Raw genomic sequence first — 16,612 nt, forward strand, 5'->3', positions numbered from 1 at the left:
GGGGACACAGAACACTCAAATATCAATTACTAACATGTTACAGGGACACTTTTCCACTGGACTGTATTCACATCTGAAGAAATAGGCGTATCATTTCACCCTTGACTTCCCAGACCCTAATCTCCATCTGTGAGATGAGAATGACTACCCCGTACCCTTTTGTCACAGCAACATTGAAAGAAGAGAAATGAAAATATTCTACTAATGACTTTGTGTATGTGTTTCTTCCTTGTCCCTGTTGTTCTCCAATGGCATCAACATAGCTTTAGCCCGACATGCCATATGGACCGAAGTCTCGGCTTGATCTGTGATGAATGCCCTGTTGGGTACTCAGGACAACGCTGTGAGAGGTAAGCATGTACTCAACTGTCTTTCACTGTGATTTCCACCTTGGGAGTTATAAAACCACAGGCATCATCATCTTTTGCACTGCCCCAGAAAGGCCACCACACTTGGTGAGTTGAAATAAAGTTTCTTACCACACTTGTCAAACAAATGCATTATATTCTTATAGTTTATTTATTCTCTAGAAATTGCTCCATAAATCTCCATTCACTCAGAGAATGTTTGATTAATGTTTTAATCTTAAAGGTTAAGCATTAACCTGCAATCTTTCTAGAAAGTATTGCTCAAGTGGAAAGTCATGCACTTTAAGATTTATCTTGCTGTCTACATTGGCAACATTTATTTTTCATAATTAGCTTTTTGTCCTTAAAATGTAGCTTAAGTGTGTAGTTCATAGTTCAGCAAGTGATCCATAATTCACCTTAAATATATTTGAAAATTGAAACCAAATGTAATTATTATCATGATTTATATGCCCATCTAATTGTTTCTAAGTCAATATTTTAATTCCTGTTGATTTTACTAGATTGTTTTGCATTGGATCCAGGATATTATTTTCTGTAACTTGAGTGATTATTTTTTCTCCTAAAATCTTTCCAAGGAAAAGTTTCTTCCGTATTTCAGGTTTACTGAAAATGGAACAAATTTCTCCCATGATATTGTTGACCAACACAACTCTCTGGTTGTAGCATTGAAAACAGTCCCTTTTGCTGCCATTGCTAGAGATTAGGCAGGGGTGGAACTAGAGGGAGGGGTAGAGGAAATGACCTGCTTTCACCCAGCATCACCAAGGTGAACACCGCAGAAGGCTGTTTCTGCCTATCCTTTCCTGTCCTCTTGGCAGCCATCAGGTCTGTTTCAACCAGACTGCATAAAGTTAATGAAGCAAGGGCCAATCACCCAGAGAGAATTCAGCCAGCAGCTAGCAGTCTGTGGACAAAGTGCCAATGACAGCTCTGAGCAGCAACAAGTACTGTTTGTGAGTACGGCAGCATTTGTAAATTTGTAATGGAGGAACAGAGCTGAAATAAAGAGGATTCAATTTTAATCGAGAAACTGAAAGTCTTTGATTGTGCTTATTTTTTTTATTTAAAGGAGGGCACATGCATGGCAACCCACTCCAGTGTTCTTGCCTGGAGAATCCCAGGGACGGGGAAGCCTGGTGGGCTGCCGTCTATGGGGTCGCACAGAGTCGGACACGACTAAAGCGACTTACCAGCAGCAGCACATGCATATTACTTACTGTAATAGCAGAGCATACCATTGCCTGGACAGATTTACATCAAATGCCTGACCACTCTGGCTCACTACAGGCAACTTTTTTTTTTAGCAACTGGAAAATGACAGCTGTGCTGTCATACAAGGCCATTTAATCCACCAATCTAGGTGAGCTTAGTCTCTGATGTATTTGTACCGCTCTGCTCCATAATATGTATTTTCTACATGTTAGACAGTGGTTTCTGAGCCACCTACAATTTAAACGCCTACATTTTATTTAATAAACATTTGTTTATCAGCTATTATGTGCTGAGCACAGGGCTAAACTAAACACAGGTTATAAGCAGATGTACCCTACCATCCTTGCCCTCAAGCAGCTCACATTTTTAATGTGAGTGAGAATAGTTGATTGTATTCTGGAGAACATTCTAGTCTGAATAATAAAATTCACCTAGGAAAGAGATGCTTGAAAGAAAGGATGATTTCCTTTCTAAAGTCTATTAATTTGATTCAAAAGAAGGTAGAAACATGCATAGGCAGCTTATCATATGGCATATCTTGCCTCTAACTCAAGTTTTTCAAATATAATCTTAAACTATTATTATATGAAATATGTGATATTATATTTTTCTAGGCAAAATTTGGATCAGGGCCCTCCAGGAATGTTTAGTCTATCATTCCTCTGTATGAGCCAAAAAGTATATTTGTGTGCATTGTGTGCTCAGTCGTATCCGACTCTTTCTGACCCATGGACTGTAGTGCACCAGGCTCCTCTGTCCGTGGAATTTTTCCGGCAAGGATACTAGAGTGGGTTGCCAATTCCTACTCCAGGGGATCTTTCTGACCCAGGGGACTTAGGGATCAAACCTGTGTCTCCTGATTCTCCTGTATTGACAGGTGGATTCTTGAGCTCTGAGCCATCTGGGGGATCCAAACAATTAGAAACATTTTGGCAGATGTGCCAGCTGAAGTAGATGTGAGAGAGAATAAGGGTCAGGGAAGGAAAGAGATGTGGGTTGCACTGAAAATTTTGTAATCAAAACTATTCTGGGAGTGATTAGAGTAATCAGTTATGCACATCATTTACACAAAATCAGCTTGAAAAACTGAAGCTGTGTTTCAAAAGCTATAGATGTTCTTGGAATAGAGTTCTATGATCATGGAAGTCTGGGAAGCATCTATTAGCATCAAAAGTTCTGACCAGTCCTGGAGTGAAAAACATCTCTTCAGTTAGTTTAACTCAGCATTTTCTAATCTTGGGTGACCATAAATCCCCTAGTTTTATTATATAGCTAGAATGTATCTCAGACTATAGCTCAGATAGATGGGAATTATAACTTTATATTTTTATCTCAGTTTAATTTCTACTTTGAGATCAAATTCTTTATATGTAAGAACTGTGAGAGCTTGGACATATAATCTTAGTCAAGTATCCTTTAAACTTAAACCCAATGTTATATGTCACTTATGTTCAAATTTTAAAAATTTGTTTTAATGTTTTTTTCTCTTCTCTCCTACTTTCCACCTCTAGCTTTGGTTAGAACCAAAGTCTAACAAGCTTACTTAGTACCAAGAGGCTTGAATGCTTGCAAGAGTGTGTGTGTGTGTGTGTGTGTGTGTGTGTGTGTGTGTGTATGTGTGTGAGAGAGAGAGAGAGAGAGAGAGAGATAGACTGGATTTTGGGCAATGGACATATAGTGGGGTCAGTCTGTCCTGAGTAATTCATCTAAGCGCATTTCTGTTGACCTCTTTCTGTTTACTGTCCACCTGATTACCTCTCCCCTCAGGTCCAGTAACTCTCTCCACTACTTTCCTATCATTTGTGGGAACACAGGACACATACTGCTGTTTACTTTGTACACCGGGGCCCACCAACATTTCCGCTCTCATCCTTTCTCCTCCATTTGCCTTTCTAACTCCATCCCTTTCCTGTTTGGGCATGCATTGCAGAAAGAGTTGCCACATTCATAGAAATGGTGATTTTTAAAACCCAAGTCCAGAAGATTCTGATCTTTCTGCTTTCCTTCCCGTCAGAACCCTTTACTCAGTCATGTAGCCCAGGTGGCCTTGCTGCTTGAATTGAGGGAATGGAGAAAACTCGTGACCAAGAGGATGGCAAAGCAAAATATGACAAAATGTGAACAGATAGTCTGTCACATGTAAGGCACTGGTTACAGTTTTCAGAAACTTTTGCTTGGGGTCAGAGCACTCATACTTTGAGATATTACTGCCTTCCTCTGACTAGGGAATGTTTTAAACAAAAGTAAAAGAAGAGAACCAGGGGTGAAGGAATTGGGTATTCATCATGGCACTTTGCTAAGATTCTAGGCTTTTATGGTCTGGACAAGAGGAGAAAATACAGAAAATCAAGGAGACAGTGTTTTGATGGTCAAAAAAAGATGACTGTCAGAGCATCAAGAGGAATTAAAAAGATCATAGAGAAAAAAAAAAGTGAGCTAAATGCTGATGACACTGGCTCTACTTTTTAATTTCTGTTGAAACATTTCTGTAAATCTCTTAAGAATACTATTCTATGTATAAACATGCACACACACACGCGCGCGTAATAAAATCTGAATGCTCATTTTCAGTGAAGTGGCATATGAAATGATGTATCATGTATATTCAGTAAGTCTCCTTACATGTCCTACAACAAAAAGACAGATGTTCCTCCAGTGATTCTATTTAATTGTAGTTATTTTCTTGTGGATTGAGTTGGTTTTTAAAATTATTGTTGCGGGAGAATTTCAGACTGATTAATTGGTGTCTGTTTAAAAAAATTTCTAGATCTTGTTATATAATGCCATCTCTCCTGAGGGCAGCAAGTCAGAAAAGTGAGCTGAAAATAATGGGGTTTTGTTGTCTGTGATAATGATCATTGTATATTGCTATTCTAGTGGAGCAAAGTCACTCTCTTAATGGTAAACAAAATGAGATGTGAATATATGTGGATGTGATCATGAGCTCTGAATATCAAGTAAGGCAAGAAGAATTGGGTTAAAATTTAAAAGGATTTTCTTGTTATCTTTACTGAATACCACTCCTTAAGGGATTGGGGGGGGTGGATTTTATGCACTGAAATATTAGTTCATATTTTACAATAGAGAATTAATAAGCAATTGTATTTGGAGGTGGCAGTATTCTTCCAAGCAATATTTGTATCATGACTTTCACAATTCATAAAATGTTTTGTTAAAACTAGTAATCTTATTAAAATTATGATAAATCTTCTACAGGCTTATGGCACCTGTAAATTTTCTAGAACACTTTGAATTATCAATGTATCTTACTTATAAAATTAATAACTTTCTCCCACAATCATATTATTAAAGTGTTCTTATATGATATACTGGATTTAAACCATTCCTGTTTCTATAGTAGAGAGGATTTTCCTCTACACAGTGACTTTTATATCTGTAAGTGAGCATAAACACAGTATTATTGAAACAGTATTATTGAAATATATTCTCCCACATTGTTTTTATTCCCCTTCAATTCTGACCCTTGCTGTAAAGGACTTTCTGTTTTGCTAAGATGGCACAGATAACGGAGCTAGTAGCTTGACCATAAAAGCTCAGATGCACTGTTTCATGTCTCCTTTGGCAAGTAAAGCTTAATATGCAGCATGAGCAAATGTAACTGAAAGAGAAGACAGAGTAGATTACAAATAAGTGCTTCCTATAAAGGTGTATCTGTGCATCTGTAACATTAAGTAACATTTTAAAACAGAACACATGGTTAAAGGGAAATCTGACACAAAATTTAAAACAATCTCTCCCATGCCTCCTAAATAAATGAATTTTTATTTTTCCAGTAAATATGTAAAGTAGTATTTAGTCCTTAAAAAAAAAAAAAGAACTAGAGTTTGCTAATGAGAGATTGGGGACAATTAAGCCTCACGTTATGGCATTTTACTGTAATATGCAGGCTTCTCCTTGGTAAAGACTCTTCAATGGAAATCTGTTTCTGTATGTATATGCAAATATATTAAAGCCTATGCAGAGATATAGCCCCACACAAATAATGAGGCTCTTTTGATTTTCTACTTAATACATTCTGAATTCTTACTACTGTACTTCCTTGTGAGCCTACTTCCTCATAACAAGCTCTTGCTGCAACAACAACAAAAAAAATGTGAACCTTACATATTTGTACAGAAAACAACCAATTGGAGTAGATACATATGATGTGTTGTACTACAAAGGCTTTCCAACGTGGACCTGGATCCCTCCGGAGTGCCAACAGCAGATCTCTTATTATGCTTTGGTCTCATCTTCAGTTCCAGTGACAAGGTGTTTTTTTTTCCCCCTCTGGCTGAAATCTAATTAGTAGTGAAGCTGGCAGGATTTCATCTTGTATCTACACTGCAGTAACAGAGAAAACATTCTTTTAATCATCTTGCATTTGAAAAAAAGGAGCACTTAAAGGGAAAACATCCTGGGAGAGAAATAGAATAAAATAAATACATAAACATTGCCCCCAGTGGGTTTCATGGGTTCCTCCCAAATACTCACTGATGAAATTTTTCACCTTAGGTGTGCGGAAGGCTATTTTGGACAACCTTCTGTACCTGGAGGATCGTGTCAGCCATGCCAATGCAATGACAACCTTGACTTCTCCATTCCTGGCAGCTGTGACAGCTTGTCTGGCTCCTGTCTGATATGTAAGCCAGGTACAACAGGCCGGTACTGTGAGCTCTGTGCTGATGGATATTTTGGAGACGCGGTTGATGCAAAGAACTGTCAGCGTAAGTCGTGAACTATTGATGCCCCTGACAGAATTGATGCATTGCTCCTCAAAGTAGCTGATGAGTTCTTGAGTGGGGATTGGAGAGTAGGAAATTACCTGTAATACATGTAAGATAGATATCCAGCCTATACACAGAGTCTGAATATTCTAATACATTTCCTTTGTACTAATAGATTAAATCCTCTCAAAATTGCTGCATTATTGAAGTATCATTGTTTTTCAAATGATACACATATTTCTGTTTACACATGGGATAAAGACTTTTAAGTAAATTTTTGTCTATGACAGGAAAGAAGAATTTGAAAATTAGGCCCTATTTATCCTTATTGTTGATCTCAATTCTAATCACTTTCTTGAAATACATTGATCTGCCCATATTATTTCATTAGTATCTGTCAGTAGGTTTTAATCTGTTATGCTTTCATATGTAAACTTTACATTCTTCTGTTTCACAATAGGTGAAATATACTGCCAGTGTTCTTACACACCAGCATTTGTAATTGTTGAATGATTAACCATCAGCTTAAGACTACTCATAGAATGCCATTTCTGTATTTTACTTCCACAGAATAGCTATTGTAGGACTTCATTCATATTAGTCAGTACATTCCTACCCTTGTCTTGAATTTCTCAACTATATTATTTGGTATTGCATAGAATATTAGTGGTAACATGCGAGAGAGATCTCATTGTGGAGAGTCAAACAGACGGAGCATCCCTGTTAGACCAGCTCAGAGCTGGACACTGCCATAATCGACTTCACCTACTGTGATAATCCTCAGGAAGAGCAGGTTATGATACCAGCTTAACAATTCACTTCTGCTGACTTCATTATATAAGAAGGGATTCTTCTAGCCATTGAGTTAGGTCCCAGGACCTGTAACTTTACAGAAATCACTGGCAATGTTGTGCCTGTTAGTATCTTTGCTATAAATACCAATGACCTGCTAAGTCCCCCACTTCAAGAAGAAATGTGTCTCTCTCCTCACAGGTTTGGAAGATGAGGGCCAACGTTTTGTCATTTAAACATGACAATTTGTTGAATCAAAAACAAACCAGTCTCTGCAATAGTCAACAGCTATTAATATTACCTGTAAATTGTCAAGTTTTTTCAGCAAAACTCCCAACAGGCTCAGAAGCACCTTTAAACACTGGGTTTATGGCATCTGTATAAAATCATTAGGCACTCAAGAAACTCTCCAGTTCAAGCATATCATCTAGGATCTGTACTTTCTACCAATGTGACTCTGGGCAAGACATTTGAGCTCACTGAGATTCAGTTTCCTCATTTACATAAAGCATTTTAATTTTCTATGGGAATTAAAGGATCTAACACATGAAACTGTCTAGTGAGCTGCCTAGGGTATTCTTACCTGTTGGCTCCTTTGTAGAGATGCTGACAGTAATTTTGAATATTTATGGCTCACCAATTCTAGAGCTGTGTTATTCACTGAATGACCTCATTTTCTATCTTCCAATAACCTCTTCTACAGAGTAGAAGAGACAGTTCCACTCTTTATTGTGGTGAATTCAGAATCTGCAGCATGAAGTCTTAAGGACACAGAGAAGAATATAGTATAAAAGCATTTTTGAATTGTCACCAATTTTTTTATCACTTGCCATGAAGTATAGACATGATTATGTTCTTAATGCTCTTTAGATTGAGCGACTTCACTTTCACTTTTCACTTTCATGCATTGGAGAAGGAAATGGCAACCCACTCCAGTGTTCTTGCCTGGAGAATCCTGGGAACGGGGGAGCCTGGTGGGCTGCTGTCTATGGGTCGCACAGAGTTGGACACGACTGAAGCAATTTACCAGCAGCAGTGGCATATAAAAATATCAGAAACTTATTTATTATCTATTTTATGACGTTTCATAGAAATAATAGCTCCTCTATGCATAATTAGTAAACCTTTACAAAAATAAAATTCATAATAAACTATTATTTTAGTTGCCCCTGGATCTGTTCATAAAAAGTACATCTCTTCCAATTTGCCCTTTAAATTTACATATATTGTTTGTGTCATACATTTTATTTTAAAATTGCACTAAAATTCTTCATTTCTTTATTTTTTTAAAGTATTTTAATTGGAGGATAATTACTTTACAGTATGTGGTGGTTTTTGCTATTCATCAACATGAATTGGCCATAGGTATACATGTGTCCCCCCCATCCTGAAACCCCCTCCCCACCCTATCCCTCTAGGTTGTCCCAGAGCACCAGCTTTATTGCTTTATTTTTTAAATGACTTTATAGTAAATTTAATCATTGTGTTCCCCACTCTAATAAAAAAGTGACTTTTAAATTATGATATTTATTTTTTAAATTGATATATATATATATATAAAACATGTAAAGAAATTAGAAGCATATATAATAATTCTCAGGATTACTCTGGTATCTCAGATAGTAAAGAATCTGCCTGCAATTCAGGAGACCTGAGTTTGATCCTTGGGTCAGGAAGATCCCCTGGAGGAGGTTATGGCAACCCACTCCAGTATTCTTGCCTAGAGAATCCCCATGGACAGAGGAGCCTGGGGGACTACAGTCCATGGAGTCGTAGAGTTGAACACAACTGAGCAACTTCATTTTTCTTTCTTTCTGTAATAATTCTAGTAGTCAAATTAAATGGATATTTAAAGAAAATATATCCTTCAGGCTCTTCTTACATGCCAGCTATACACCATGCTGTGCTTAGTTACCCAGTCATGTCCGACTCTTTATGACCCCATGGACTGTAGCCCACCTGGCTCCTCTGTCCATGGGGATTCTCCAGGCATGAATACTGGAATGCGTTGCCGTGCCCTCCCCCAGAGGATCTTTCAAGCCCAGTGATTGAACCGAGGTCTCCTGCATTTCAGGCCAATTCTGTACCAACTGAACCACCAGGGAAGCCATAGACTATCCTTAGGCTACCACCTGAGGAAGATAACTGGCTGGGGACAGTTTTTTAATGACCACCCAACTAGAATCAGGTTAGCAGACACTGAAGGCCAAGCTACTGGAAGAATAATCAAGCAATTTTTAAGAAAGCAGTAAAACTAAGTAGCACCTCCAGTCAGAGGAATAGAAAAATAGCATAGGCTGATGGAGTAGCTATTTATAATGTATTTATAAGTTGTACTCAAATTGAAGTATTCAGAGATAAGAAATATTGTACAAAATTTACCAAAACTATCTATGAATAATCTATATGCCTGTGTCATCTCCCACTCACATTTTTATTCTGGTATCAGTGCAATTATATGTACTGTTAAAAATACACTTGCAGAGTACAGAGTGAACCATTAATTGCCATTCTGTTTGTGAAAAAGTCTCTTAATTTATAGACTGATTTATTATATGTTTCAGAATAATGTCAGACAGCTTCATAACAGAAAATGATAAAAGATTACTGAAATCAAATACATTTTCTATTGTTGGAGATAGTATATAAGTTGTAAAACAAATGTGCTTTTTAAAAGTTATAATGCTATACTGCTAACACTTTTGAAAAAATTTTGTCTTATATACATTTTATTCAATATGTTTTTGTAAATTTAAGGTGTACAACCTTTTTGATAAATTTATACATTGTAATGTGGTTGCCATTGTAGCAATATTTACCCTGTTACATAATTATAGTACAATATTTTTGTCTATGTTCATTATAGCTGTGCATTAGATCACTATCTCTTATTTACTACTTGCTGCAAGTTTGTACCCTTAACATCAATGTTACTCCTCCAGCCCCCCATCCAATGGTAACCATCATTTCACACTGTTTTTTATGAGTTTGACTTATTCAGATTCCATATATAAGTGATATCACGTAATACCTACCTTTCTCTTTCTGATTTATCTTACTTAGACTAATATGCTCAAGGCTTATCCAAATAGCAGGATAGCCTCCTTTTTCATGGCTGAAAAATATTCCTGTGTGTGTGTGTGTACATGCACACATGACTCTTTTTAACTATAGCCCACCAGGTTCCTGTGTCCATGAGATTTTTTCTAGGCTAGACTACTAAAGTGGATTGCCATTTCCTTCTCCAGGGGATCTTCCTGACTTAGGGATTATACCTATGTCTCCTGTCTCTCCTGAATTAACTGGTGCATTCTTTATCACTGAGCCACCTGGGAACCCCTCCATTGTGTATACACCACATCTTTTTATCCACTTATCTATTGATGAGCATTTGGGTTGTTTCCATGTCTTGGCTATTGTGAATAATGTTGCAATAAACATGAAAGGGCATATGTCCGTTCAAAATACTGTTTACATTTCCTTTATGTATACATCCTGAAATGAGATCACTGGAATGTGTATAGTAGTTCTACTTTTAGTTTTTTGAGGAACATCTGTATTTTTTTCCATAGTGGTCGGACCCATTTACGTTCCCACCAGTGATGTATAAGGGCTCCCTTTTTCACCACATTCTCACCAGCACTTACTGTCTCTTGTCTTCTTGATGGCAGCCATTTTAACAGATGTAAGGTAGCTCATTGTGGTTTTGACTTACAATTCCCTAATGACTAGGATGTTGAACATCTTTTCACGGCCTGTTTGTCACTTTGATCTCCTCTTTGGAAACATGTCTACTTTATTTCTTATGACTTATATACTTTTCTAATCTTAAATATTTTTCAGATTTATATGTTTATTTTATGTTTCATCTTAAGCTCATATTTTGAAATTAACACAAAAACTGGCATATAGTAAATAATCATTTGGAAATGATAATGTTGCTTCATTAATGGTAGCATTAATATTATTCCATGGATGGTACTAATTTTGATAATTTCTCAAAATTATGTCAGCTCTAGAGTCAGTATGCTCTAGAGTCAGTATTACTTATATGGAGATTATAGTATTTTCTGTGTTACCCCAAATGCATCTGTGAAGAGGCAAAACAGCTGGAGGAGTGATGGAAAGAACATTTTACCTGAAATCTGCTAATTCACTTACTAATCGTGTGGCCTTGTCTGACTTTGAATTTCAGTGTCTTCATTCTTACAACTGGAATAATAATGGTGACAATAATATTTTTACAATATATGATGTGCCAGGAACTGTGCTTTTGCTTTCATAATTCATCTCTACAGCTTACAGAGTTGTTGTAAAGATCAGATGATATAATGCCTAACAGAACAAGAACACTTAGCAATCAGAAAGCTTTCTATTCTAAAACTTTATGACCAGTGTTCCATTATTTAATAAACCTCTGAAGACTATTAGAATACATTTCCCAACCACAGATCTCTCCTCTCTTTGCAGCTTGTCACTGTAATGCCAACGGCTCCTTCTCTGAGGTTTGCCACGCTCAGACGGGACAGTGTGAATGCAAACCTAACGTGCAGGGACGTCGGTGTGATGAGTGTAAGGTAAGAAGTTGGAGCTGACCGGTGAATTACTTCTTCCTTCAAACTTGTCATTGGCTTTCAGAAATGACCTATACCCGAGTATATTAAAAAACAAGTTCAAGAATATCTCATTCTACATGTAAAATTACTGTGATCATTGAAATTAAAAAGAAAATAGAACAACATTTGCCATACACTAGCATTTGACCCTCAACCTATTGACACATTTCCTTGGTAGTGAATTTAGGTAGTATTTAATTTAGGTGTTTCTTAAACCACATACAAATTTAATCCCTGTCATGGTGAGTCACATACTGTTTCCTTTGCCTTTATGTTTTTGGCAGGAGAAAAAAATGTCATACCCTTTGCTTTTATCAAGCACTTTGTTCTAGTTCCATCATTTAAAGTTCCAGTGAGCATTCTGCTCAACAAAACTTTTCAGTATAGAAGCAAATCAAAGGATTTCTTGGATACCATTTTGCTAAAATGAAACAAAAATCAAAATACCTTGCTCTCTTTTCCTGGATACGTTACCCTGCCTTCAGTATGCCGAGCACCTTGAGATTCCTCCATGAGAGTACATGGATTTGCACTATTTCTTTCACATAAATAGGTAATTTCTCATGATAAACACTGTTAAGCAGAACCAAGCATTTCTCAGATGCCAAATTGGCCATTCTGTAGGAGGTTTAAAAATATTATTTGCCTCTATCGCTTGAATAACATGTATGCTCTCTTTTTTTGTTTTTATTTTTCCATTGGCTTTTAAAGCCCACTATGTGGTGGGACCCAAAGAAGCGAATCTGTGTGTCCTGTGGATGCAGTCCCATGGGCTCTGTGACACCGTGGTGTGATATTACAGGAAGATGTGTCTGTAAATCAGGCTTCGTAGGGAAACGATGCAACCTCAGCAGGCAGGTGCACCGACAGGAGGAACAGCCACAGAGAGCGCAGTGGGTGCTGGGGTCTCCCCAGAGGTGGGGCGCCAGCGGCTCCAGCGGATGCCCTCGGGGAGCCTATCGGCCTGCGGCTCCGGTAATTCGAGAGGTGCTGCATGGCTCTTGCCTCAGCATGCTGTGTTCCGTGTGCTGCTGCTGACCTGTCCTGGTGCCATTTTACTACATAATGGTTGCTAAGTGTGTGAATTGCAAATGCGAAAACTTGGCAATTCCTGATTGAAGTCTTGCCTTTAAAAAATAGCTACTGATAACGTTTATTTAAAGCTCGTTCAAGTTCATAGGGTCACAAAAGTTTCAAGTGATCATTGATATGTAGAAAACAAAGAAAAATGTGTCTGTAGCAAACTAACATCTTAAAAGGGGAAAGAACCCCAGGCATCATTTTAGAGCAAATGAAGGGAACAAACAAATGAATGAAGGGAAATCTGACAAAGAAAGTGACTTGCCTAAGAAAATCCAGCCCACTGATCTGACCTTTGACTGACCTTTCATCATAGCTAGTGACTGTTACATTACCACATTATAATTTTGTCCATGTATACAACAAACACAAAACACACATTTTCACACACTGGAAATCTACAACATGCACAAAAGAAGGTAGCATGTCTTCTACTATAAAAGTTTGATCCTCCTTCTCACGGGGCAAGACAAAGCAAATGGTGGAAGGAAGGAATTTGGGAAGGGAGAGAGAGGAAGAGAGGATCAGGGAGAGAGGAATAGGACTGAGGCCAAGATGCTGAGTACCAGGACACAGGACTTGTCAGTGGAGAATCAGAGCTTAGGTGAGAACTAAGGGTAGGGAATAGAAGAAGGAGATGGAGAAGGAGTAGGAAAGGAAGAGGTAAAAGAAGGAGGAAGGGGGATGGGAAAGGGAGGAAGATGAGGGAGGAAGGCAGAAGAACAAATTTATAGTTTTATTTCTTGCCTCTTTATTGACATTTGAAAAGAACTGGTTTTGATATCAGACTGCCTGAGGTCAAATCCCAGCTGCAACACTTCTGGTCCACCGTAAAACTGTTTCTTATATCTTTTTGTAATTCAGCTTCTTCATCCATAGTAGGAACTACATCATAGAGTTTGTGTGTTGGCTCAGATCCTCCAAGGAGCAAATGCCAAGAGATTTACTGGAGGAGACTCCAGTGAAGGGGAATGGGGATGGAGCATCATGTGCAGGGAGACTTGTGCTGAAATGTTGGGTCTGTCCCTGTGGGAGGAGAGAGGGAAAAAACTATGGATAGAAAAGACTCACTGAATGAATTCTGCCCAAATCTCAAATTCTTGGCCAGGCCAGTTGGGAGTGCCCAAGCAAAACTTACCCATTGGAGGAGTCTTGGATGGAGCAGGATGATTCGAGTACTTCAGTGTACCAGTAATTGACTAGCAGAAGTGTGACTTAGAATGATTCACTAGATTCAAGAGAATGGAAGCTGGGGCTTGTCAATTAGTGACACTCCCACTTGCAGGGAGGTCTTCCCAGGCACCGCTATGGCTGTCTCCAGGTTGTCGTGAGAGGAGTGTATAAAACACACGTCTGAAGAGTTTTTAGTAATGATAGGTAGTGTTAGTGTTATTATTATTATTGTTATTAAGTGGAGAAATCTTTAAAAGAGATTATATTTTTCAGAAATAAATGCATACATTTAGAGTAAAAGAAAGGGACCATAACTGATCACTATGTCTCCAAAATGGGCTTTCCCACGTGGCTTAAGCGTTAAAGAATCCTCCTGCCAATGCAGGAGACTCAGGAGATGTGGCTTCAATCCCTGGTTCAGGAAGATTCCCTGGTGGAGGAACTCGCAATCGACTCCAATATTCTTGCCTGAAAAGTTCCATGGACAGAGGAGCCTAGTGGGCTGCAGTCCATGGGGTTGCAAAGAGTCATATATGACTGAGCATGAGCATGCAAAAATGTCTCCAAAACATAAATTCAGCAGAATTATTAACCCTTATTCACACCCTCTTCCTACATATCCTACAGCCCTGATGTATGGAGTGGTGTTTTGTTCTGAGACCACTTTTCCTCTGATACAGTATATGTGACAGCTAAGAGCACAGACTCTGAAGCCAGCCTGGCTGATTTGGAATCCTGACTCCACAACTGGCTAGCTGCTGAACAAATTATGTGACCCTTCTGTGCCTCAGTTTCACCACTCTAAAAAGTTGATGATAATAACTATCTTTCGGGATTGTCTTAAGAATTTAAATGAGTTCATATTTGTAAAGGGCTTTAGAAATGTTGCTTGGCAAGAATAATATGTAAGTGCTAGTTTTTATTATTATCCCAAATGAAAATAAATTATATGAGCTCATCAAACTTCCCACTGAGACTAGGCAGGCACTTGCTTCTCTATATGTTTTACCTCATTAATCTCAATTACTAAGAATGTTCTTTAAAATTTGTTTACTGCAGCGTTTTCCCTGGACTGTGAAATAAATTTTTGAACAATTTATTAAAATTTTATTACTGAAATTTGGTGATACTTGTTTTGGTATAACTGTAGCTCAGTTGGTAAAGAATCTGCCTGCAATGCAGGAGAACCTGGTTCAATTCCTGGGTTGGGAAGATCCACTGGAGAAGGGATAGGCCACCCACTCCAGTATTCTTGGGCTTCCCTGGTGGCTCAGCTGTTAAAGAATCTACCTGCAATGCAGGAGACCTGGGTTCAATCCCTGGGTTGGGAAGACCCCCTGGAGAAGGGAACAGCTACCCACTCCAGTATCCTGGCCTGGAGAATTCCATGGGCTGTATAGTCCATGGGGTCACAAAGAATCGGACACAACTGAGCCACTTTGACTTTCAGGTTTTAAAACCACACTAGGTAAATATTAGAAAAGTATGATAGAGACATTACTTCTCATATATTTATTTACATAATAAACTTTGGAATTTTTAAAATAAGTAGTAATTTGAAAGTTATTTTATTGGTCTATCCATTAAGGATATTTGTATAGATAGATATGCTAAGTAAAGCAAACTTAGTAGGTAAAGATAAAGATAAAGTACTATCCCTACAACGCACATTCTAAGTCAAGAAAATTTAGGAAATAAAAACAAATGCAAAATATTACTTTTTAAAAAAAGTGTTACTATGTAATGCTCTAGTCTTTTTTTCTATGTATATAAGTTTCTATTTGTTTGTGTCTGAGTGGTATGTGTGCCTTTGTGGGTATGTAATTAGAATCATAATGTGTATGTAATTTTGTATTCTGCTTTTTGAAATTTTACTTAATGCTATATTCTACCCATATTCATATCATTAAAATTGCTTCAAAACAGGATTTTAATGATTTTATATATTTTATAACATGAATGCCTCATAATTTACTTTATTCAGCTTTTTCTCTAACATTGAACATTTAAGTACCTCTATGGTTGCTCATTATTATGATAAATAATACTGTAATAAGCATGCATGCATTTTCTCAATTTCTGACGATTTCTCTAGGCCTGGTATTTAGAATTGTACACTGAATTGCTTTTTATGAATAAAAATATTACATGTTTTCTTTTTTCCTATAATTAATTTCAAAATCAAGTAAGGTCATTTGTTACAAGTGTCACACAATTTCTTTAATTATACAGTGAATCTGAATTAGAACTAAAAATAATGTCAAGAACTAAAATAAAATAAAGAGCTATTTATTTTATTTATTTCATAAAAACAAATGAACTAAAAACAAAAGGAAGAACAAATGTAAAGATTAAAATGATTATCAACCATAATCAACCCATTTTAGATTTAAAAAGAAAACTATTCTTAGCAACAATCATTTTAAGAGACTAATTTTCAGTATGATTTTGTTTTATAGGACTTACTTTTAATATTGTTAACAATAATGACAAAAATACATAATGAGGCTTAATCATTACTCTTTGGGTGGCTCACATTAAATAGCAAGATTTATTTTTACCAAGAAGTAATTATTAAGTCTAATTTTCCAAAATAAGAATTAGTTTAACAAAGAAGTAATTACTGAGACTAATTTTCCAG

The 16,612-nt window shown here is 37.2% G+C and overlaps 1 protein-coding gene across 1 annotated transcript in view; it reads left to right on the forward strand.

Moving 5' to 3' along the window:
* Window positions 1-16,612, forward strand: part of LAMA2 (laminin subunit alpha 2) — a 706,382-nt gene that overhangs the window by 443,284 nt on the left and 246,486 nt on the right. Inside the window, exons 18-20 of the mRNA XM_061427935.1 lie at window positions 264-350; window positions 6,099-6,310; window positions 11,573-11,679. Coding sequence (XP_061283919.1) covers window positions 264-350; window positions 6,099-6,310; window positions 11,573-11,679 — 406 coding nt within the window. The remainder of the gene's footprint in view (window positions 1-263; window positions 351-6,098; window positions 6,311-11,572; window positions 11,680-16,612) is intronic.

Source organism: Bos javanicus, chromosome 9 (assembly GCF_032452875.1).
Source record: "Bos javanicus breed banteng chromosome 9, ARS-OSU_banteng_1.0, whole genome shotgun sequence".
Lineage (NCBI taxonomy): Eukaryota > Metazoa > Chordata > Mammalia > Artiodactyla > Bovidae > Bos > Bos javanicus.